Consider the following 25,087-nt stretch of genomic DNA (forward strand, 5'->3'; position numbering starts at 1 on the left):
ATGAAGTTCACACTTTCTTCTTGATCTAAAAAAAAAAGAAATTAGTTCACGGCTGATTTCATAAACATTAATTCACAATCAAAACAGCCCATAATATTCAGTTTAGAATCCAACTCATAAATTAATACAATAGATTTTAGAAAGAAGAGAAAAACAAATCCAAAATGATCCTTAAGCTTCTTTGCTTGTCCTCCTTCTTCCTTGAATCTCTTTCTATTTCTTCCTGGCGTTTTTCTCTCTGGTTTTCTGCAGTAAGCTTGTGGCTCAAGTCTCTCTCAAAATGGAGGCTGCTGCTTCCTTAATTAGCTAGGGTACAACCCTCTTCTTTTCCTTCTTTTAATTTCTCCATTTTGCCCTTTTTTTCTTTCTCTCACACGTGGCCCACTTACTAAAAAAAACTGCTGATTTAATATCCTTTCCCACTTTGCCACGTCAGTCTCCTTTACAGCTGGATAAATGATGCCACATGTCCTCCTCTTTGAGCTGCTGATTCCTCCTTCTTTTCCTATGAAAATGCTGCAGCAAAACGCTCCTGTCTTCAACAATCCCTATATTTTATCACAAGCAACACCTAATAAAAATATGTTTGCTTTTCTTGCTTTCTTCAGAGATCACCATGCAAAAAACTCTCTAAGTGCTATTAAATGTTCAGATATTTCAAAAAGACTAAAGGATAAGATAAGACTATCAAAAGTGGATAATAAAATGAAATGAAACCATTACAAAAGTATCACTCAACTTATTCTTTTTGTTTATCATAAGCTTAAAAGTATGACAAATAATTCTTTATTCAAGAGTTATCAGATTACAAAGAAGATTCTCTAGAAAGCAAAGGTTTGCCAACTTCTTATTCTTCATATATAGTCTCAAAAGCTTGTTTGAATGCTTACACAAGAATAGTGGCCAAAAACTATACCAAATTTTGCGTCAATTGTGTGAGTCCTGGTTATGTCAATGTAACGCCCTGGTTACCCCAAAACCGTTACAGTGAACGGTGAACCATAAATTTGACTCGCTACCCGAGTCCTTTGGTTAGAAACGTGCTTCTAAGTGTTATTAACAGGCTAAGGTGGAATACCAATAAAAAGAAAATGATATATTTATTAAATACATAAAACTGTTCATGGGCCCATAAAATCTTTTACAAGTTATTTACAACTCAAAATGGTCATTACTGTTTCAAATTTACAAACCCGCCGACCTAAGCAGCAAAAATAGGGTAAACCCCCTAATTCCTCTGAGAACTCCTTGCCCTGGGTGGTCAAGCGGCCGCATATGTACACATCACCACCTAAGCTCTCCACTCAAGGCTGTGTGAGCTTTTCTTTCCCTTTACCTGCACCACATAGCACCCATGAACCAAGGCCCAGCAAGAAAACACAATATAGCATGATATAATATCAACAATGATCATAATAATCATTCAGGACTTTCAGTCCAAAACAGGTAAGTGACAGTTGCAAAAGTCACTAAGGTGGGTACAACTCCCTTTAGCCATGTGACGATAGGGTCACCAGGGCTTAACAGATAAGTGAACCTTTCACTAGCTTAAACAGGATAGGTGCATGATGACTAGTCACCAACATAACCTTCCTCATGACTCTAGATTCATAATTATGGAACACTGTTCCCTAGCCATGTGACAAGCAGTCACCTAGGCCTTAGGCCCTGGCTCTGAGTAACTAGCTTAGACTAGCCAAGCGCTTATAAGTTTCATCGACCTTAGGGTCGGTCCAGCATTAATGCCTTAGAGTCATTCAATGCTGATATTGATTAGATCTAATCTTCATTCGGCCCTACGTTCAGGACACTTATGTCGTTTCTGCTCTTAGGTCAGTGATACGCGACCAGTGCCGTCCCTGACTAATCAGTGCCATACACAAGTAAACAAAATTCGCTAGCATTTAATATGCAATCAATGTCCACATTTATCAACCAACATGCCTTAACAACAATCATGCATGTCATATACACAGGGTATAGTTTTCTTACCTCTGATTCGAGCGAGAATGAATAAAAGAACGACCCCTGAGAACGATCTGACTTTTAGTCCTTTAGCGGTCACCTAGTCATAACCAAATATGGGACACCATCAATAAAATGATTAACAAAGGTTCCCAACAAAATATCTAGCCTCCAGGACATCAATCCCCACTAATTCGGGTAGTAGGAACAATCCCGAGGCCTAAAACCAAGTTCCCGAGGCCAAAACACTCAAACGGGCTCAAACCTGCCCAAGGGCTGTGGCCCAGAACCTTGGGCTGCGGCCCCCAGCCACTCCAGGAGCAAGGGTCGCGACGCCCTACACCCAGGGCTGCGGCGCCCAGCAAGGCCAAATCACTCCACCAGCTTCTTCGAGCTAAGGCCGCGACGCCCAAAAACAGGGCCGCGACCCCCAACCCAGAACCATCCATAAACCCGTTTTCCATCATCCCAAACACCCCAAAAACATACCTAAACACTTCCAAATCCACAAATCAAAGTTCCCAAGCTTCAGAATGATCCAAAACCATCAAATCCCGAGGCTCAAACGAACCAAAAACTCAACGATTCACAAAATCCAATTCTAAGCATAGAAACTCTAAAAACTCATAACTTAAAACTTAGATTACCTTTGATTGGGTTGTTTCTCGTAAAATTCTTCGGTCAAGAAGCTTCTAATCTTTCCTAGGATCGCTATGCCTCGATCCTTGCTTGATTCCGACTTCTAGAACTTGAGATTTCTTCGAAAATGCCTCGAACGATAAAACGAACTAACGGGAAGAGAACGAGAGGTTTTCTAACGTACTGTTCTATCTAACAAGCTACTTAAAGCTTAAGTAACCTAAAATAAAACCTAGTGCTCGGGACCCCAAAAACCTCCCCGGGAACATTATAGTCAAAACTTCCAGAATTTCCTCCTGATCTCAATAACTCCCACTTTATCATCAAACAACATTCTCATTACTCAATATCCCAATAAAAGACCGTTATGACAAAACCACTAATTCATAATATAATATCGTCTCATGCCGAATAGCTCGAATATATCTCCATAATAATGATATCTCATTAACAAATCACAATATGCACCCAAATATACAAATATGCCATCAACGGGCCAAATTACCAAAACACCATAATAATCAAATGTGGACCCACATGCATGCATATAACATCATATTATAATATAATTCACATAAACATGTATATTATCATTTAATGGCATAATTAAGCAGTTATGGCCCTCCCAGCCTACTAATCCAGTCATTAAACCGCATTAGGGATTTCGGGGCATTACAGTCAAGACAGACATAAATTGTAATTCTGGGGTGTTGACTGTTGAAGAAAGCGCTCAAAGTGTAGTGAGCTTAGCTTTGCTGCCTAATGCCGGTCCAACTGGCTTGTTCTTCAATCGCCATGAAGTGATACCTTTTTAATTATAGCATTGTGATGGGGCACCTAATACATGTAGATTCCATGGTATTAAATTGTTAAGTAAGGACTATATACGTGTATAGTGTGGTATCCAACACACATGTATGTATCTTTTAGCATTTTCTTGTTATAATATTTTTTACATGACATATATAAAACAAATCAGTTAGAATTAATTGATTTAATATATATCAAAGTCACAAAATATTCAATATTAAATGGTCAACATTTATTTGTCACCCAATTTTAATTTCCTAAATAAATTGAGGGAATATCTCAATTAAGTTAAGAGAATATCTCACCATCTGTAACTGTAGCAGAGTGTAACGCCCTGGTTACCCCAAAACCGTTACAGTGAACGGTGAACCAGAAATTTGACTCGCTACCCGAGTCCTTTGGTTAGAAACGTGCTTCTAAGTGTTATTAACAGGCTAAGGTGGAATACCAATAAAAAGAAAATGATATATTTATTAAATACATAAAACTGTTCATTGGCCCATAAAATCTTTTACAAGTTATTTACAACTCAAAATGGTCATTACTGTTTCAAATTTACAAACCCGCCGACCTAAGCAGCAAAAATAGGGTAAACCCCCTAGTTCCTCTGAGAACTCCTTGCCCTGGGTGGTCAAGCGGCCGCATATGTACACATCACCACCTAAGCTCTCCACTCAAGGCTGTGTGAGCTTTTCTTTCCCTTTACCTGCACCACATAGCACCCATGAGCCAAGACCCAGCAAGAAAACACAATATAGCATGATATAATATCAACAATGATCATAATAATCATTCAGGACTTTTAGTCCAAATAGAGGAGTGACAGTTGGAAAAGTCACTAAAGTGGGTTCAGTTCCCAATAGCCATGTGACGATGGGTCACCGGGGCTTTAAAGATAAGTGATCATTTCACTAGCTTAAACAGGTTAGGTGCAAGATGACTAGTCATCAACATAACCTACCTCATGACCATAGAGTCATAACCATGGAACACAGTTCCCTAGCCATGTGACAAACAGTCACCTAGGCCTTTGGCCCTGGCTCTGAGTAACTAGTCCTAGACTAGCAAAGCGCTTATAAGATTCATCGACCTTAGGGTCGGTCCAGCGTTAATGCCTTAGAGTCATTCAACGCTGATATCGATTAGATCTAATCTTCATTCGGCCCTGCGTTCAGAACGCTTATGCCGTTTCTGACTCTTAGGTCAGTATCCTTGACTAGTCAGTACCATATACAAGTAAACAATATTCATTAGCATTTAATATGCAATCAATGTCCACATTTATCAACCAACATACTTCAACAACAATCATGCATGTCATATACACAAGGTGCAGTTTTCTTACCTCAGATTCGAGTGAGAAATAATATAGGAATGACCCTTGAGAACGATCAACCTTTAGATTCTTTAGCGGTTACCTAATCATAACCAATTAAAAACCATCAATAAAGTAAATCAGTGAATGGTTCACAATCTAAACCTCACTCCCGGGATCAATCCTTCACTCTCGGGACTCTCAATCTACTCAAAATGGGTAAAGGAACCAACCCCCGAGCCTTAAAAACCATCCCAAGCCCTAAAAATAACATTCCCTGAAACTGACCTAGTGCCTAGGCGCTGCCAACTAGCGCTGGGGCGCTGCCCCAGAAACAGAGAGGGCCATTCTCTGCCCTGCATAGCGCTGGGGCGCTAGGACTGGCGCTGGGGCGCCAGCTTCAGACCAGCAACTCCTCTGATTTTCGCTCCTTGCAATTCCCCTTGAAACCAACCTTCCAAACCAATCCCAAACCTTACCAAAACATCCAATTCAACCCCTAAACCTCATCTACATCACCCCCTCACCAAAACCCAATCAATCTTACACAAAAACTCCCATTGATTCCAACTATCCACATCAAAATCTATAGGTTGAAAACTAAAAGAAAAATAGAGTAATACTTAGAATTCATGGATAATTTCTTACCTCAAGTTGGTTTTGAATCCTCCTTAATAGATGAACTAAGTCTATAACCTCTAAGCTTTGATTTCCTAGCTTGATACTTCAATTTGGGACCAAAAAATTCAAAGGAAGATAGAGGGAAGGTGATGTACGTGAAGAGGAAACCTTGCTCTGCTTTTGTTTTGTATGTTTCTACAGCCAACCAAAATCATATATATCTTAAGCCAAATGACTCTAATGCCCCTAGGTCATTTAAAGCTTCTAAAGTCTCCCCAAGGGTAAAATCGTCATCTTTCACCTATTTCGTTAATCATAATTAACACTCTCCAATTCCCACTACTCTCAATATTCCTAAATACCAATAATTCATATCCCGTTACCCTTTTATTCCCGGCAACGCTCTAATCATTAAAACATCCCGAGACTCAAACTTACTTAATATTCAAAGATCGTCTCATGCCGAATAGCTCGAACAAGTCCACATTATAATGTGGCCTCAACAATATATCACCGACATGCATACAAGTATACAATTGTGCCCTCAACAGGCCAAATTACCAAAATACCCCTGTCATGAAATGTGGACCCACATGCATGCATTTAACATCATATTATAATATAATTCACATAAACATGCATATATTCACTTAATGGCATAATTAAACAGTTATGGCCCTCCCGGCCTACTAATCCAGCCATTAAACTGCATTAGGGATTTCGAGGCATTACACAGAGACTCTAATAGAATGTCTCACCCTATATTTTTGTACCGGTCCTTGAGCTTCCTGCTCATTCTGACTTTCACTAACTTCATCTAAAAGAGTCAGTGAGAGTTTGGAAGCTCGTGTACTCGTTCTAGTTTCTCTTCTTTTTCTTTTGTAGATCTAGAGTTGTAGATCGAGATTATCGATATCAATGGTTGGAGGTACACATATTTTGATCATCTAAATTCTATATAACAATCTCTTTATTCTGCATTAAGATTGTTTTGCATCTAGATTAATTTTTAGAAGCATAACAATCTTAATGCAGAATAAACAGATTGTTACGTAGAATTTAGAGGATCGAAATATGTGTACCTCTAGCCATTGATCTTGATAATCTCATTCTACAACTCTAGATCTACAAAAGAAAAAGAACAGAAATTAGAACGAGTATACGAACTTCCAAGCTCTTACCAACTCTTTTAGATGAAGTTACTGAAAGTCAGAAAGGAGTCGTGAGCTTGGGGACCGGTACCCTATAAATATTTATAGGGTGAGACATTCCATTAGAGTCTCTGCCACAGTTACAAATGTTGAGATATTCTCTGAACTTAATTGAGATATTCCCTCAATTTAATTTGGACATTAAAATTGGGTAACAAATAAATGTTTACCATTTAATATTGAATATTTTGTGACTTTGATATTTTTTTAATCAATTAATTCTAACTGATTTGTTTTATATATACAGTGTAAGAAAATATTCTAACATTCTCCCACTTGGTCAGCATTTAATGTATCACTTAATCCCAACGATTATCCTTGTTAAATAACAAACACATGAATCATAGCAATAAGTCCTCTTTTTATGGCGAGTATTATCTTCCATGTATTACAATATATTAATTACATAACAATGCACTTTATGTGGTTATGTACTTAAACGAATAAACCTTATGTTTATTCAAGTCCTATGAAGACAAAATTTTCTCAAATAAAATTAAGATGCGCATAAATATGAGAAAACATTAAAATAAGAGTTTCATCGATAATAACTTTAGTTTGTCCAATAAATTTACATAAGGGAACCAAGTCTCATGTTCACTACATGATCCTTTAATTTATGAGATGGCAAGCCTTTCGTCAAAGGATCAACAATCATTAATTTAGTGCTAATGTATTGAATGACCACTTTATTTTCTTTAACACGTTCTCTCACGGCTAAATACTTTATGTCGTGTGCTTGCTTCGACTACAAGAATTTTTTTTAAATAGTTTTCTTATTAAATAATAAAAATTTTGATAACAAAACCGAAAAACATGTTCGGTGAGTTAAAAAAAATTTAAACTTATTTTTAATTTTTTAAAATTTTAATTAAAATTTACCAAATTTTGAAAACACCATTTTCATACTTTTTAAAAAAATTTAAACCAATTTTTATTTCTGCCTCCTCAAGCTCGTGCATAGAGAGCTTTCTCAGGCTTCAATGGCTTCTCATAGCTCTCTCCAAGTTTTCTTCAGGTACACCATCTCTTTCATGTCTCTACCTCATATGATTTCTTATTCTTCTTCTTCTCAATCGCTTTTTCTGATTTTGTTTGGTATTAGGGTTTGTGATTTTCCTCCATTTTATCTCTTGTCCAATATACTTGACACAGGGCTTGATTGTCATACCTTCTCTTTGCTCATTGCTCTCTGTGATTTGGGTCTCAACTCTGAGGTTTTGGCTGTTGTCGTCAAGGAACTCCGATCCGAGGTACTATATTCAATACTTTTCTCATAAAATCAGTCTCTCTCAAACCCCTAATGGTTGTACCCTTTAGTCTTACTATTCGATTCCCATGTCTGTATATGATTATGAAAATCTGTATAATATGTTTTCAAAATATTTCTTTGTGGTTGATTCATGGTCTTTGCTAGTATCTTTCTTTTTCACTACAATGCTAATTTTTAAATTGGGGCTTTCATTTCTATTTATTTATGACTGAGCTAGTGTTTGGTTCAACTTGTTTAATGGTGTAGATCAATGCAAGATGAGGATTTATATTCAGTTTGAGTGGTTTGCATATAGAGAGAAGGCTAGATATGAGATTAATATACTCAGTATTAATCACTTCTTGTTTTCTGGTTTATTCATTGATTAATTTATTTATATTAATCGAAGTTACTTTTTATACTAATCAGATTACTTTGATTCATCGATTGAGTTATTCTCTATAAATCAACCAGATTACTCTATGCATATTAACTGTATTATTCAATACGTACCAATCGATTTATATTCTTTGTTGTCCTATTCTTTAGTCAAAGGAGTTATATTTGGGTGCTTAAGTGTATGCACTACAAGAAAACATGTCCAACTGCATAATAAGTATATGGGGAAATGAAAAAGGAGTTAACAAAGTAGATATCATGGCAAAGAGATGGCGCATATCATCTTTAGTATCGTCTAGAGAATATGTCAGTACAAATATAAGTGAATGAACACCTATATATTCAACAATGACAAGTAATTCTCACATCATTATATATATACAAATCAGGACCAAGAAACAAATCTCTTAGGAAGCAATTTTGGGGAAATAGATATGTTCCACATCAGAGCATTTTGGAATCTGTTAAGTTGGGACTTTCCTCCCCACCTTTAGCTATAGTTATTTCAATCAAACTTTCAGCATATCAAAAGGTGGCCAAAGCATCAACTATACCCAAATCTCTGGGCCTAAACCACTTTATTATTAAGTGCAACAATGCTAAAACAAAACAATATTTTTAACTCTAGCATAAAAGAACCAAGGAACGAAACAAAAAAGGTGAACTCAATGCTCAAACAGAGCAATGTTGTTGGTCAGTGGTCACAAACACCACAAGAATAATAGAGATGGCCCAGCTTATTATATCCTAGTATTTTTCAAACAACAGGCTCTTTTTCTTGAATTTTACTCTTAGTTGATTGTATTGAAAGCCCCAAGGATATTCTGTGTTTTAGGTTTTTGATTGGTGTTTGCAACCAATGTAATTTCTCAAACATGTTTAATTTAGTAAGAACTACACAGGCACTATGCGAATAATGATGTTATGCAATACATAACTAGGATGAAAGAATGCTAATCAATAAGACCAATCGTTTAAGAAAAAATTGCTAGCAAACTTTTTGGTAAAAAGTTAATTTCTAGCTTCTCCTTGAGCTTAAGTGACAAAGGAATATGATAAAAATTTAATTTCTAGCTTCTCCTTGAGCTTAAGTGACAAAGGAATATAAGGGCTTTCTGCTTTCTTTAATTACTGTTTGCTGGAAAAACACTGAAGTTCCTATCAATTACTTTGTTTAGCAGTGTCTAGTTTTATTTTTTGTCCTTAGTTTGTATGTTTGCTCCTCTGTCTTATATAGGATACCTTATCTTTCTTGTACTCTTTTTTTTTCATTACATAACTTTTGTTTCATACCCCCCAAAAAGGTAAACCTATAGATCAAAATGTTGTCAAATATATCATTAAGCTTGTGAAATCTCGGTTTAAATGTTTCAAAACTAGTTATCAGCCTTAAGTGAATCTTATTTGTTTATTTAGGAATAGTCTTGTATTTTCATTTAGAATTCTTATTAAATCCTTAGGTCTTACCTAGATGGCAGGTATTGATAATGAAGTTCTTATTATTGAGAACAACGATGAGGCTTCTGTTTGGACTCAAAGGCATGAAGAAATTTTTATCGAACTTATGGAAGAAGAAGTTTTAAAGGGAAATAAGAATACCACAACATTTACAAAGAAATCATGGAAATATATAAAGGAAGAGCTTTGTGCACGAGCAAAAAGAAATTATAGTGATATGCAACTAAGGAACAAATACAATCAATTAAAGCAAAAGCATAAGGATTTTAAGTTTTTACTGAAAGAGACTGGTATGGGATACAATGCAGTAACTGGAGAAGTTAGTATTTATGAAACTTATTATGTTGATTGATATTATTTTATATTAAATATCTATAAGTAAAATCTAACATGAATTATCATTGGATCAGGAAAATATTATCTTGTTGATTCTGGCTATACAAACATGCCTGGTTTTCTTTCGCCATATCGAGGGGAAATGTATAATTTGGGCCAGTACACAGATCTTAATCCCGAAGGAAAAAAAGAGTTTTCAATTATCGACACTCTTTCTTGAGAAATGTCATTGAGCGGTGTTTCGGCGTGTTGAAGGCTCGCTTTCCAATCCTAAAGCGAATGTCTTCATATGATCTAAGAATACAAAAGTACATTGTCACTGCTTGCTGTGAGATTCACAATTTTATAAGGACAAATGCAGAAGCAGATGTATATTTTGATGGAGGTGAAGAAAATTCTGAAGTACATGTAACGCCCTGGTTACCCCAGAACAGTTACGGTGAACGGTGAACCAGAAATTTAACTCGCTACCCGAGTTCTTTGGTTAAAAACGTGCTTCTAGGTATTATTAACATGCTAAGGTGGAAAACCAATCAAAAGGAAATGATATATTTTATTTATAACATAAAATTGTTCATGGGCCCATAAAAACATTTACAAGTTATTTACAACTCAAAATGGTCATTACTGTTTCAAATTTACAAACCCCGCCGACCTAAGCGGTAAAAATAGGGTAAACCCCCTAGTTCCTCTAAGAACTCTTTGGCCGTGGTGGTCAAGCGGCCGCATATGTACACAACATCACCTAAGCTCTCCACTCAAGGCTAGGTGAGCTTTTCTTTCCCTTTACCAGCACCACATAGCACCCATGAGCCAAGGCCCAGCAAGAAAACACAATATATCATGAATACAGTATCAACAATGATCATAATCATTATTTAGGACTCTCAGTCCAAAACATATGAGTGACAGTCGCAAAGGTCACTAAGGTGGGTTCCGTTCCCTCTAGCCATGTGACGTTAGGGTCACCGGGGTTTTACAAATAAGTGAACATTTCACTAGCTTAAACAGGATAGGTGCACGACGACTAGTCACCAACATAACCTACCTCATGACCATAGAGTCATAACCATGGGATTCCGCTCCCTAGCCATGTGACAAGCAGTCACCTAGGCCTTAGTCCCTGGCTCTGAGTAACTAGTCTTAGACTAGTCAAGTGCTTATAAGTTTCATCGACCTTAGGGTCGGTCCAGCATTAATGCTCCTAGAGTCATTCAACGCTGATATCAATTAGATCTAATCTTTAATCGGCCCTGCGTTCAGGACGCTTATGCCGTTTCTGACTCTTAGGTAAGTAATATGCGACCAGTGTCGTCCCTGACTAATCAGTGCCATACACAAGTAAGAAAGCTCTGCTAAGCATTTAATATGCAATCAATGTCCACATTTATCAACCAACATGCCTCAACAACAATCATGCATGTCATATACACAAGGTGCAGTTTTTTTACCTCTGATTCGAGCGAGAATGAATAAAAGAACGACCCCTGAGAACGATCTGACTTTTAGTCCTTTAGCGGTCACCTAGTCATAACCAAATATGGGATACCATCAATAAAATGAATAACAAAGGTTCCCAAACCAAGATCTAGCCTCCGGGACATCAATCCCCACTAATCCAGGTAGTAGGAACAATCCTGAGGCCTAAAACCAAGTTCCCGAGGTCAAAACACTCAAACAGGCTCAAAACTACCCAAGAGTCGCGGCCCTAGCACCTTGAGCCGCGACCCCCAGCCACAACATGAGCAAGGGCCGCGACTCCCCATACCCAGGGCCGCGGCGCCCAGTAAGGCCAAAATGCCTCCACTTGCTTCTTCGAGCTAGGGCCGCGGCGCCCAAGAACAGGGCCGCGGCCCCCCACCCAGAACCAGCCATAAACCCGATTTCCTTCATCCCAAACCTCCCAAAAACATACCTAAACACTTCCAAATCCAAAAATCATACTTTCCAATGATCCAAAACCATCAAATCCCGAGGCTCAAATGAACCAAAAACTCAACGATTCACAAAATCCAATTCGAAGCTTAGAAACTCTAAAAACTCAAAACTTTGATTACCTTTGATTGGGTTGTTTCTCGTCAAATCCTTCGGTCAAGAAGCTTCTAATCTTTCCTAGGATCGCTATGCCTCGATCCTCGCTTGATTCCGACTCCTAGAATTCGAGATTTCTTCGAAAATGCCTCGAACGGTAAAATGAACTAACGGGAAGAGAGAAAGAGGTTTTCTAACGTACGGTTCTATCTGACAAGCTACTTCAAGCTTAAGTAACTACAAATAAAACCTAGTGCTCGAGGTCCCAAATAAACAACCCCGGGGACATTATAGTCAAAACTTCAAGAATTTCCTCATGATCTCAATAACTCCCAATTTATCATCAAATAACATTCCCATTACACAATATCCCAATAAAAGACTCTGTTATGACAAAACCGCTAATTCACAATATAAGACCGTCTCATGCCGAATAGCTCGAATATATCTTCATAATAATGAGATCTCATCCATAACTCACAATATGCACCAAAATACACAAATATGCCCTCAACGGGTCAAATTACCAAAACACCCTAATAATCAAATGTGGACTCACATGCATGCATATAACATCATATTATAATATAATTCACATAAACATGCATATTATCAATTAATGGGATAATTAAACAGTTATGGCCCTCCCGACCTACTAATTCAGCCACTAAACCGCATTAGGAATTTCGGGGCATTACAGTACAGCCCACTACTTTACAAAGCACGGATGGAACTTTGACTGATAGTCTAGAGTTCAGTATTTCTAGAACTTATATACGTGAAATGACTCATGTTCGTGATGAAATTGCTGAACATATATGAAGATCTAGTCGACGATAGTGAGATAAAGTAAATACATTAGTTGATTGTTATGACTCGTTTAATACTTTACTTTAAGTTTGGATAATTATAAGTTCATATGTTTTTATTTTATTATGTAGACTTTATTGATTTTGTGTTATCTTATGAATAGATATTAACTTTTGAAATTTGAGATTACCTGGATATTATTAATATGATCTTTTTTTTACTATAATTTTTTTTATTTTTAAATAATAAATAGTGGTCACAAAAAATATTTTTATTTTTTAGTTTAGAAAAAAAAAAACATTTCAAAAAAATGTTTATCAAACATGTTTTTTATATGTTATTTTTTAAACAAAAAATAAAAATAAAAGTTACCAAAAATATTTTTATTTTTATTTTTAAAAAACAGAAAACAAAAATAGTTACCAAAAGCATTTTTATTTTATAAAAATAAAAATAAAAAAACATAAAACAAAAATATATTTTTATTTTTGAGTTTACAAAATTTAAAAACAAAAATTTTACCAAACTCAACCTATAATTTAACAATTTTTTTTCTAAAAAAATTAGTTAGTTTCTATGTGATAGGCAAGAGAATTCATTGCGAAAAAAAAAACCAGGCAAGAGAAGTTTCCTTTCAGTGAACTTGCAGAATAAAGCCAAAAAAAGTACTGAAATGGACTGAGAGACCATCTTCCTTGAAAATTCAATATAGTCCAATTCTGTGGTGGATACAACCACTAATAGCTGCTTCCCAACAACATCCAAATGAGTACACTCAATGATTTATTTAATTATTTTAATTTGTTGATATATTCTACGATGCAAGTTACGGTATATTATCACAAAATTAAGTGGATTTTGGACTACTGCAATAATACACATGTTCCATTTTATAAACTTTTAAATATAAATTATTGGTATGATAAGTTCTGTATTTCTTTCTCTGTTCAAACTTTTTACTTTTTCCAGGAGTTTTTCTCTAAAACTCTTGTTTTTGTGTGGGTTGCGGTCATTCTTTTGTTGAAGCATCCATACTTGGGTAAGTAATCTTTATTTTGAGTATTAAGTTTTCTTCTTGTTGTTATCCTAAGTATATGATATGTATTGGGTTTTTTGATTATTTACAATTTAATATTAGCGTAAAAAAGTAAAAATTGAGTTTGTCAGAAAGAAAAAAATAAAGTAAAAATTGAATTGAAAGTGAAATCCTAAACTAAACTTTTCTTTCCCACTCAACCTCAGGCAGTCTCAGCTTCTCCCTCTCCTCCATCCCCAGCTACCCCCATCTCCAATCCACCACGCCAGATCGTCGCACCTTTCCCGTCAGAGAGCCTTCCCGTCGCATACTCGCAGCTATCTCCACGCTGCCGAGCCTTACCTCTCGCGGCTTCGCAGTCGACTCTTTGCCCGTGGACTTCAGCGGCTGCAAACTACTCGGCCTTCCCGTCGGCTCCTTGTCCGTGCGTTCACCAAGTATATTTTTTTATTTTTACTCAATTTTTCTTTTGAAGATTTGTGTGTGATTATTAGATACTTTTCCATAAAATGATTTGGGTGTGTCTGATTATTTGTATGCTGTTTGCTGTGTTGTATGTTTGAGTGATAAAATTTCAGGTTTTAAAAACTGTATATAGATCTAATCTGCCTATTTGTTCATTTTGGATTATATTGTTTGCTGTTTTGTATGTTTATTGTGTTGAGTGATAGAATTTCAGATTTTATTTTGTTTATTTTTTTTATTCATTGCTGTTTGTTGGGTTATATATTGATTGTATTGTGTTTTTCTTTTAATAATTTATATGCATCAATTATATTATAATTCAGGGTTTATATATATTTTTTCTACCTTTTATATCATGGTCTGTTTGGTGACAAATTATTTTTTTTTAGACGATATTGATTGGACTAGTTGTTTTGACAAATTAGTTTTTTAGACGATGTGTATTGTAAAATGGTTCACATAGTCCTTTGGTTTTGATGAACAAAAAATTGAATATAACAACGCAGTTTTTAGACAGAATAGACGTTTATTTTGTTTTGACTTGTTAGTTTGATGAATTATTTATGATTTTAGTTCAAAAATTTTTGCTCAAAATTGAGTTCAAGATCTATTTGAACCATTTTACAAAACACAGAGTCCAAAAATTAATTTGTCAAAACATATAATCCAAACAAGTAATGAAAACATGTTCCAAAAACACATAAACCCTATAATTTATAGCATTTATAAAGAGGAATGACCAACTATATTTATTATCTTTGGTGGTTATAGTTATAATACATAAAAAATAAAAATTTAGAAGATAGCCTTATTTTATCTAGTATAACATAGACAAATAGTCTCTACCACTATGCTTGGTAGGAAGGATTGGAAGATCGAGAGATGAATTAATTAAGAATGATGGAGAAGCAGAGAGATAGAGGAGTCTGACAATCCTTAAAATTGTTTGATATAATAAGAATGAAAGAAATGAGTGATTTTTTTTATAGTTTAAAATAAAAGTAGGTAACTATTTGATACTTTGTATTTTTGTAAAGTATTATTTTAGTATCTGTATTTACAATAATGTCTATTTGGTACCCTAAATTTTGAAATTTTTCATATTTGATATCTTATATTTTGAAATTGTACATATTTAATACCTTAAACTCAAATTTAATTAATAAAATCTTACTAATTTAATCAAAATGCTTTCAATTGAGTTCCAAATTTAAATTTAATTACTTAATTATGTATAACTGATGACAGTTTGCTCATATTAATAAAAATTTATTTATCAAATTTGTATCTTGGGTACCAAATATATATAATTTTAAAATAGAGAGTATTATATGAGATTTATTAAAAAAAATAGTACCGAAACGATACTTTTGAGAAAACACATGTACAAAATGAGGAAATTCCCTTCAAATAATAACAATATAAAAAATTAGACATTTTAGTTGATTAAGAATTTTTTTTTTTTTGTTCCAAGATCCATCTATATATGGAAGGATTGATGTGGTAATAATGTATAATTAATTTTAGGGAATTTACTTATTTGGTACTCTATATTTTTGCAAAGTATCATTTTGGTACTCTCTATTTTCAATAATGTTCATATGATATCCTATATTTTAAAATTATATATATTTGATATTCTAGACTCAGATTTGATAGATTTGTCAATATTATCAAACTGTCATTAGTTATATGTAATTAAATAATTAAATTTAAATATAGACCTTATATAATTAATTAAATTGATAAAATTTTATTAATTAAATTTGAGTTTAAGATATCAAATATGTATAATTTTAAAATACAGAATATCAAATATATACGATTTCAAAATACTGGGTACCAAATGAATATTATTATAAATACAAAATACCAAAATGAGACTTTACAAAAACACAAATAAGTTATCTACCCTTAATTTTAACCATTACATTCAAGATAATGATGTGGCCTAACTTAAAAATATTACTGACTAAAAATGATTAGTGTGCAATATTATGTGTATTTAGCATTATTCTAAAATAAATATTTAAAAATAATCAAAGTGGGGGATACAGTGTATGGAGGGCTATTGTTTGTAGCGCACGATCAGGACAAAACTGAACGGTCCAGATCATGCAGTACGATAGGGTATAAGGCAAATTTATCCTTTACATTTATACTCTTCTCCATGATCCTAAGGAATCATGTCAAAGGTTTTCTTTCATTCTGGACTACGGAGGAGATGCGAGACCAGTTTAGACTTTTAGACCCAATTTAGATATAGATTTGGTCTGGGTACTTGTCCCATTGACCCATTGTTAAGTGGGGCGGGGCCGGTTTCCGACCCGATCTAATACGGATATTCCTTATTCACTTCACTTCGATGGTTGTCCACGTATTTGCACGGATCTCCATCTCTATGCTCTCCTCTCACTCTGAAGCTACTGTACTACTCACCAATCACCAATCTATATAATCCCCAAGGCTCCGCCACTAAATTAGATCTGCACCAGTTCCACAACTCTCAATGTTAGCTTTCTCTTTAGTGAATTCGACTTGGCTCGTTTCCTCTTTACATTTTCTTTTAGTTTTTTCCATTCCGATCAATTTAGTCATTTTTATACCAATATACATATATATATATATCCCATGTCATTCAGAGTTTAAAGCTTTTGCATTTGCAGTTGCAGTTGCATATTATGGCTTTTGAAAGTTATTGACTTGATCTTGGATTGTTATTTGCTGTTATAACATTATCGCATTTTTTCATTTGGCAGCCCATTTATAATATTTTCAACTAGAGAAAATGGCATTGAGGAAGCCTGGTGTGATTGCTTTGTTTGATGTTGATGGCACTCTCACAGCTCCAAGAAAGGTAATTTGATATTTCAATTTTCCACTCAGATTGGTTTAGTTTAATTCAAGTGCTCTTTTTTATATATTTATTTTATGGAGTACATTTTTAGGAAAAAAATTCAACTAAATGTTCCCCTTAAATTGTAGGAGGTTACTCCCCAAATGCTTGGATTTATGCGTGAACTCAGAAAGGTACATGATCCATTTGTGTAACAGTGTGAAGTTTCATTTGGGTCTCTTTTTTTGTTGTGAATTTGTGGAGAATGACAACATTGCCATTCCGCAGGTCATCACAGTCGGTGTTGTGGGGGGATCTGACCTTAGTAAGATAACAGAGCAACTCGGGAAGACAGGTATTTCTGCTAGCCATTAGCCATACGCTATTTTCTCGTCTATTAAGTTCGTGAATGCAGAAATCTTGTTCTTCCAAGTTTGATACCATTAATATGCTGTTGAATTTGAGCTATAGTGGCCGAAGCTCATCTTTTGATACTCTTTATTAAGACGAGGACCACTTTATTTACAACGAATTTCAATAATGATGTATACCCTACCATTAGTGGCGCAACTAGATCTATTCTCTCTTTGAGAGGAACAAATGTTGATCTAGATTCAGTCGTAAATTTACATTTGGCATCTCAGTAATTTATGTTTATTGTTTTGTTGCAGTTATTGGTGATTATGATTATGTATTTTCTGAGAATGGCCTTGTGGCTCACAAAGATGGGAAGCTCATCGGCACCCAGGTATAAGTTGGAGTAGTCCATATAAACAAGTTGTTCACACTTATGTTGCACAGTGTTGTAGGTAATTAACATTCGTAGATTTAGAAATAAACCTAGCAGTTAGTAGAGGCAGTGGCAATAGGTGAGAATTGTTAACATTTGGTTCTTCATCGTCAGGTGGTCCTAAGGAACAAGTCATAAGGTCATTGTCCTTTTCTGATCTGGATTATTTTATGAAAACTAGAAGTAAAGATTTAATATACTTTTTGTTGCCCAGCATGTGAGCAAAAAAAGTTAGTGTAAAAGTGGAATCTTTTGTTCTAAAAAAATTTAAGCCAAAGTAACGAATGATGTGATTTTAAATGTTCTTGTCGTTTTGTGAATCTTTAGTGTCAGTATGAACCTGTATGCAGACTGCAGAGCACGATGTATTAGAGTACTTTGTTTTAACCAAGCAAAATAGACCTGTGATGTTTCATACGTATATTAACAAAGTTTTGATATCTTTTCTTTTTTTCCTCCTAATAATTGGTTTATATTTATTCAATATAAATAAAAAAGTTGAAAGATATTTTCACTTATAATTTGTGCGTTTATCTTTGCTTAGAGCTTGAAGACACATCTTGGAGAAGACCAGCTCAAGGTATAAGTTATAACCCTCTCTGTCTTCTGCAACACCTTTTAAATTATAGAAGATACCTGCGGGTATGATGAACTCTGGAAACAGATGGATCCCATTTAGTTCATATTTTGTTCAAGTTCAAGAATATAGTAATCAAACTTTACCAAATATGGTAACATCATAAATTCAAAAGCACCAACTGCAGATAAATTTGAAGAATCCATTTATTTTCAACTTGCTCTTGGGAAGTGGTGATGTTGTTCTGATACTTCTATAGGGTTAGAGTTGGATGGCCAATAGTAGCAGATATTATATATGTTTTATTGGTCTTTCTTTATTATAAATTTGTTTTTTTAATGAAATTTCAAATGACTGCAGGAATTTATCAATTTTACACTTCACTATATTGCTGACTTGGATATTCCAATAAAAAGGTCTGTAAATTGTTAACCATGATTCCTTTTCACGTACTGAAATGGTTTTGAGACTTATTTGTTTTCCTTCTTATTGTAATTTAGAGGAACATTTATAGAGTTTCGAAGTGGGATGATCAACGTCTCACCAATTGGGAGAAACTGCAGCCAGGAAGAAAGGGATGAATTTGAAAGATATGACAAGGTAAAAGCTGCATCTTTTAGTAATCCCAATATATTATAGATATATATATATATATATATATATATATATTGCTAAAAAAACTCCCTGACCAAAGCAACAATTTGGCGACAATATATAGATTTTGTTTGATTTGAGTTTATTGGTTTCAGGTTCAAAATATACGCCCAAAAATGGTTTCAGTGCTAAGGGAGAAGTTTGCTCATCTCAACCTGACATTCTCCATAGGAGGACAAATTAGCTTTGATGTAAGTGATGGCTAATGTTTGTTTATGACTGATAATGCAGTTAATTTTCAAGCACAAGCACTAGCTAAATAAAAGGTGGTCGGAAATTCTTGTAGATAATTTATTTGGTTCATATTACATGTCATAGGTCTTTCCCCAAGGCTGGGATAAAACATATTGCTTGAGATACCTTGATGACTTCCAAGAAATCCATTTCTTTGGTGACAAAACTTACAAGGTTAGTCTGCAATTTCAGTCCTCAGCTGTTTGCATGTTACCATAAGTTTGAATATGTATTTTTTCACTGTTACAAGATTAAATGATTTGGGTGTAATGTTTTCACATCCCTTGTTTGGCCTGGCAAATAGAAAAGATTTAATGTATTTCAATTTTAACTATGGGACAATTTTCTTGTTCTTGTTTGTCAATAGATCAAATACGTTGATTCATGCATAAATTACGGATTTATTATTTTGCGCAGGGTGGAAACGACCATGAAATTTATGAGTCGGAACGAACTGTAGGTCACACAGGTAAAGCTTTACTATTTATCTCTAATTTACACATAATTATATTTTTTTTATATCCAAGTTTAAATGCGCAGAATTCTTGAAAAATACTTAGATAAAGGATTCAATTGTTATATGTCTCAAGTCTTGGGACTCATTTTAATGGGGAGAGTATTGGATGGAAGAACAGTAGTAGAAAGTTGATGGAGATGGAATTTGGACTATCACATGCTAGATGTGTATAAAAGATTAAATATCCTTTCTAAGTGAAACTATATCTTCTATCCACATTCCATACTTGACTTGGTTGCCACTACTAATGAGTACATACACATTAATGAAAGAGAGTATTGCAAAATATTATTGTTGTTTCTTGTAAATTCACTATTATTTAAACTATTTGCCTTACCTTTTTTGCAGTTACTAGCCCTGAAGATACAGCTGAGCAGTGTAAAGCTCTATTCCTAGCTTAACCCTGAGATTGAGCTAAAGCTGTTGGTTCTTCAAATATGTGCCATTTGTGATTTCCGTGAGAATAAATACCAGGCAGAAGTCTTCATGGAAATGTGTAATTTTATATCATTTTCTTGAAAAAGGACAAAAATATGTTGATTGAGAACTTGTCATTGTAATTCTTTTAGTATCTTTATAATTATTCTTATGTATCTGTTTTCATCTTATTGAATAAAGCCATTTTCATTTGCATTGCTTGTTAAAGTTCTTCCCAATTCAGATGCGCTTATCTCGGTGAATTCAATTTCGATAATGATTGATAATTATGTGAAGACTGAAAGTATCTCTTGTAAACAAATTTAAAGAAATAATGTAAATTTGAATCTCATTTATTTTTACTTTGATGTGATTGAGAACTATTTTTGAATGCTATGCTAAACAGAGTATAGTGATATTATTATTTTCACAAATGTAATATCAAAGGTGATTTTCAATTATTAAGGTGAACTTTTTCACTATTTCTGTAGTATGATATTATTATCACCCTGGATTTACTCATTTCATTCCAAGTATGGATGATTTTTTTTTTATAAACGCCCTAAGAAAATTTCGTACTTAATATAATAATTTACCATATATTGAAGAATTGTAAAAAAAAAACCATATTTTGAAGAAAAAAATCATAGCCGAGAATCTACCCGCGCTTTTAAATTGAGGTTTTGAGAAGCCGCGGACCTGGGCGGGATATAAAGAAGCTTCCGGCAGAAAGAGGCACCGTCAGGCTCTACTGCTTATTCGAATTTGACAGTTCAGAAGTGATCGATGGCGTCGAATCAAGTCGAAGGAGACCCTAGGTTTTTCGTCGCGGTTCACGTAGGTGCGGGATTCCACTCGCCGTCCAATGAGAAAGCCCTTAGGTCTGCCATGAAACGAGCTTGTCTCGCTGGTGCTTCAGTTCTCAAGGTTTATTCTCTTTTTGTTTTGTTTTTTTTTATCTTTTTATTTATATTGCTTCTCCATGTTTGGTAAGAAAGAAAACGGGGGGAAATTGTTACCGTAATATCTTACCATTTTTGGAAGGAAGAATATATTGGTAATGTAGTTTTATATTGAGCTTGTTCATATTGAACCCAAAAAAATTTAGCGTCTGTTTGTTTTTCTTATCTTGCTTAGGGCTCTGGTGGATGTGTGGATGCTGTTTCGGCCGCCATTCAAGTTTTGGAGGTATATCTTAGAAGATACATCTATATGTATTTATAATTATGTAATTTTATGCGTCTCTTTATAATTAATAGGGACTAAATACTCCTTATAGAAGTTTTTTCTTGAAAATTTGAATTCCATGTAGCACTCATGATTTCAAATGTTACATTTGTGATATTATTGCTAGTGACATGGAACTGATAGATTCACTTAGAATAGAGAATTTTGTTATTGATTTCAATGTAGGATGATCCAAGCACCAATGCTGGCCGAGGCTCCAATTTGAATGAAGAAGGTTCGGTAGAATGTGATGCCAGTATCATGAATGGTGATACAGGAACATTTGGAGCCGTTGGAGCAGTTCCAGGTAATCTCATTATGGTTGATCATGGGAAACTTTATTGTGATTGTGAATGCTAATATCATTGTGTTATAGTTATTGGGTTGCCTGTTGCATTTTGTCAATTTATTGAATCTCTTAGTAGTACACTTTTAGTATTGAGTTTTTATTATGTTACTGAACATCCACTGCAAATGTTTTAGACCAGGTGTTAAAAACGCAATCCAGATTGCGGCTTTACTGGTAAAGGAGCAAATGACGAAATCCACTTTGCTAGGTCTAATACCTCCCATGTAATGAATACTCCCTTGTCTCTCCTCTAATTTTATTGGACAGTTATGAATTTGCGTTTTCAATTATGTCTCATGTAATAAATAGGTATGCTTTTGAACTCTCTTTAAAAGACGTGCTTCTTCCAATTTTCTCTGTTGTCTTTTCTTTTATCCTTTTTAAGCAAATTTGTACTTGATTGAAGTGTTTCTGCCTACAATTTGCATAACATCAGTTCAGCTTTGGACTGTCCGCTGTAGACTTCTTATATGTTTCTCTTTACAAATTAGAATAGATTAGGTGTACCTATTCATTCATTTTATATTACTTAGCTAACTCAAAAACAACTTTTCCTATAACCCAGGTTCTTGGTTGGCGAAGGTGCCCGTGAATGGGCAAAATCCAAGGGTATTGCTTTGCCAGTTACCTTAAAACAGGCTGACGAGGTCACTGCTTATATAATTTTTTTTTCCATTACTTTGTGAGCCAATTATTCAACTTCCCCCCGCTGTATTTAAATATAACTATTTAACAATTTTTTGTTTAAAACTAATCCCACAGAAAAATAGAGCATTGATTTTGGTTAATATGCTATTCTTTTCAAACTAGAGATTTCTTCTTACATCTTAGTATTGTCAACTGACATTATGTATTTTGATAGTGGCTGGTGACAGAAAGGGCAAAAGCACAATGGAAAAAATACAAAGCAATGATGATTGATGCAAAATCTAGGACAGATAAATCTCCCTTTGATCCATGCAGTCCACAAAATTTAGGTACCTCGTCTCATCTTTCCTCCTATTGTTCTGTGGTTGCCAGTGGCATGCTTCTTCAGGTTGTCTTTGCTTACTTACAGAGCTTATTGAATGAGTATTTATTCTACTGATTATACCTGCATATTGCTTCAGAAAAAGAAGCTAAACCATGCTGTCCTTCAGAAAGGGATGTGCCGGAAGCAGATTGTGTTATGGACACTGTTGGTGTTATCTGTGTGGACACTGAAGGACATGTAGCATCTGGGGCCTCAAGTGGGGGTATTGCCATGAAGGTAATGGACTATAGTATAAACTATGCTATTCTAGCCACCATCTATTTTAAGAAACCCAACATTTCTGCTGTATACTAATAATAATACATACACATATATTACAGGTCAGAGGACGTGTTGGATTAGCAGGACTATATGGTTCAGGTTGTTGGGCATCTTCGAAAGGTCCTTTTGGTGCTCCATGTGTGGTTGGTTGTTGTGTAAGTGGTGCTGGTGAATATCTAATGAAAGGATTTGCAGCTCGAGAGTGCTGTGTTTCTTCATCAATGTATGTTTGCCTTTTAATTTCACAATTATTTTTTTCCATCACATAAGATTTGATGCTATTGAGTATTAATTCACTTTTCTCTCGGAAAGTATGTTAAGATTCAAAAACTATTGTCTCTCTGTCTCTCTAGTTACTCTCTCATTAAATTAGTAAATAGGTAAGAATTTGTGGGTAAAAGTACTCGACAATTTTATTACTGAATAATTTTGTTCCTGCTTTGGATTATGTCGAGATGGCAAACTTGAATAGACATATGATGCTTTCTAGAAACTTAGTAGTACTTAGATTTTTCCCCTGCTGATCCACTTGCAGGCTCTGTTTCTATGTCTTACACAGTTGTATACATTGCTTAGTTCACAGGTTGGTCCTGCCTCAGCTTGCAACAAAGTTTTACGGTCTTTTATGCAAGAGAGTAACCACAATGGCACTGACAAAAGTGCTGGAATTTTACTTGTACAAGCGGACACAGTGGTGAGTTCCTGGCTCTTGATTGGAACATTTTTTAGTTAAGCTTATCCGAAAAATAATGTAGCGGATGTTACTTTAGGTTTCAGGAAGCTCTCAGAAACTGAAAGCTATTGAGATTGCGGCTGCTTATTCTTCTTTATCCTTTGGGGTAGGCTATTTTGGAAGCTCTATGGAACGCCCCAAGGTACTGCTAGTTTGATCATTTTAAGTCACAACCCCTTTCTGTTTTTCTTTGTTTCCGGTTTAGTTTCATTTGAGGGTTTTATTTTTTTTGTACACGGGGTTTAATATGAATCTAAAATAATGAGATGCAAAGTGGGAATCAATAATATAATTGTTTAAATTTGAAATCCATTGATAATTAGTATTTAAAATTATTGATAGCAATGTCATGACTGTTTTTTAAAAGGGAATTGTGATGATAATTGTGTTTTCACAATTGTCAACTTCTGACAAGATTGTGAGAACAGTAGTAGATTTTACAGTTTAAGATATTTTTTCCTTTTCCCAGGTTTCAATCCTAAGGAGTAAAAATCAGCAAAACAAAACAGGAATCGAACGTTTTGAAGCGAGAGTTGATCTTTCTACTGAAAAGCTACTTTGAGTGCAACCTTGACCAATATTAAGAGTGGGCGAGGTTTGGTAAATGTGGAAGCTAACCTATCACTGAATTTGGCTATGGTTGTTTTTCTCAAGACTCAATACAAGTTACCAATGATTTTCATGCTGAAGCACCACACCAGAACTGATGCCTATCAAATGATTGGATCAAATTAGTTGTACGTCATGACATGAACTTCACCCGTTTCATCTGTAACTTTTAAGTAAAAACCATGTAAATGTTATACTGACGATTGAGTAAATTGAATGTTGGTTTACGAATGAATTAAACTAAGAAGAAATTCCCTTAGGTTTTCGGCTTCCTCTTATTTGCCACCGAATAATACATTGGATATGGCCCTCGGATCCTATGTCGGAAAAAGGCCCTTTAGGTGAAAATTGCGAACTCAAGGTTCATTCCATGTCTGAAAAGAAAAAGAAAAAACTAAAAAGACTTATTTCAAATAGCATGGAAGGGGTAATTGTTTACCGTACGCATGGAGTAAGGAATTTGTAATGCAAATCAATATATTATTAATCTGGTCGCCACGAG

At 34.8% G+C, this 25,087-nt stretch overlaps 2 protein-coding genes across 6 annotated transcripts; both read left to right on the forward strand.

Annotated features, from left to right (window-relative positions):
* The first annotated feature begins 13,728 nt into the window (after positions 1 to 13,728).
* Positions 13,729 to 20,594, forward strand: LOC133796685 (phosphomannomutase). 3 transcript variants are annotated; one of them, XM_062234309.1, is made up of 13 exons: positions 13,729 to 13,886; positions 14,090 to 14,307; positions 17,108 to 17,205; positions 17,334 to 17,378; positions 17,473 to 17,539; positions 17,856 to 17,932; positions 18,519 to 18,554; positions 18,912 to 18,967; positions 19,052 to 19,151; positions 19,301 to 19,396; positions 19,524 to 19,613; positions 19,857 to 19,908; positions 20,305 to 20,594. In XM_062234309.1, the coding sequence occupies exons 3-13, from the start codon at positions 17,137 to 17,139 to the stop codon at positions 20,355 to 20,357; spliced, it is 741 nt and encodes a 246-aa protein (XP_062090293.1). In that variant the 5' UTR covers positions 13,729 to 13,886; positions 14,090 to 14,307; positions 17,108 to 17,136; the 3' UTR covers positions 20,358 to 20,594. The 3 variants fall into 3 exon arrangements, with proteins under 3 accessions (XP_062090293.1, XP_062090291.1, XP_062090292.1); XM_062234307.1 differs by having other exon boundaries at positions 13,730 to 13,886; positions 14,090 to 14,320; XM_062234308.1 differs by lacking the exons at positions 13,729 to 13,886; positions 14,090 to 14,307 and adding an exon at positions 16,508 to 16,859.
* Positions 20,595 to 20,736: 142 nt separating this feature from the next.
* Positions 20,737 to 24,844, forward strand: LOC133796683 (putative threonine aspartase). Of its 3 annotated transcripts, none has more exons than XR_009875524.1 (11): positions 20,737 to 21,300; positions 21,511 to 21,561; positions 21,787 to 21,907; positions 22,089 to 22,173; positions 22,515 to 22,596; positions 22,812 to 22,926; positions 23,059 to 23,198; positions 23,303 to 23,466; positions 23,827 to 23,937; positions 24,014 to 24,118; positions 24,446 to 24,844. XR_009875524.1 is itself a non-coding variant. In XM_062234305.1 (11 exons), exons 1-11 carry the CDS (start codon positions 21,160 to 21,162, stop codon positions 24,536 to 24,538), a joined length of 1,170 nt encoding a protein of 389 aa, XP_062090289.1. In that variant the 5' UTR covers positions 20,796 to 21,159; the 3' UTR covers positions 24,539 to 24,844. The 3 variants fall into 3 exon arrangements, 2 of the variants coding, with proteins under 2 accessions (XP_062090289.1, XP_062090288.1); XM_062234305.1 differs by having other exon boundaries at positions 20,796 to 21,300; positions 22,084 to 22,123; positions 23,820 to 23,937; XM_062234304.1 differs by having other exon boundaries at positions 20,798 to 21,300; positions 23,820 to 23,937.
* The last annotated feature ends 243 nt before the right edge of the window (positions 24,845 to 25,087 follow it).

This window comes from Humulus lupulus, chromosome 8 (genome assembly GCF_963169125.1).
Source record: "Humulus lupulus chromosome 8, drHumLupu1.1, whole genome shotgun sequence".
In the NCBI taxonomy this organism is placed as follows: domain Eukaryota; kingdom Viridiplantae; phylum Streptophyta; class Magnoliopsida; order Rosales; family Cannabaceae; genus Humulus; species Humulus lupulus.

Bases quoted from the DNA above. Each gene is read 5' to 3' on its own strand.
- LOC133796685 (XM_062234309.1), top strand. From the start codon at position 17,137: ATGGCATTGAGGAAGCCTGGTGTGATTGCTTTGTTTGATGTTGATGGC. The intron at 17,206-17,333 runs GTAATTTGATAT...CTTAAATTGTAG, and splicing joins CTCTCACAGCTCCAAGAAAG to GAGGTTACTCCCCAAATGCT. The intron at 19,614-19,856 runs GTTAGTCTGCAA...TATTTTGCGCAG, and splicing joins TTGGTGACAAAACTTACAAG to GGTGGAAACGACCATGAAAT.
- LOC133796683 (XM_062234304.1), top strand. From the start codon at position 21,160: ATGGCGTCGAATCAAGTCGAAGGAGACCCTAGGTTTTTCGTCGCGGTT. The intron at 22,927-23,058 runs GTACCTCGTCTC...ATATTGCTTCAG, and splicing joins ATGCAGTCCACAAAATTTAG to AAAAAGAAGCTAAACCATGC. The intron at 23,938-24,013 runs GTGAGTTCCTGG...ATGTTACTTTAG, and splicing joins TTGTACAAGCGGACACAGTG to GTTTCAGGAAGCTCTCAGAA.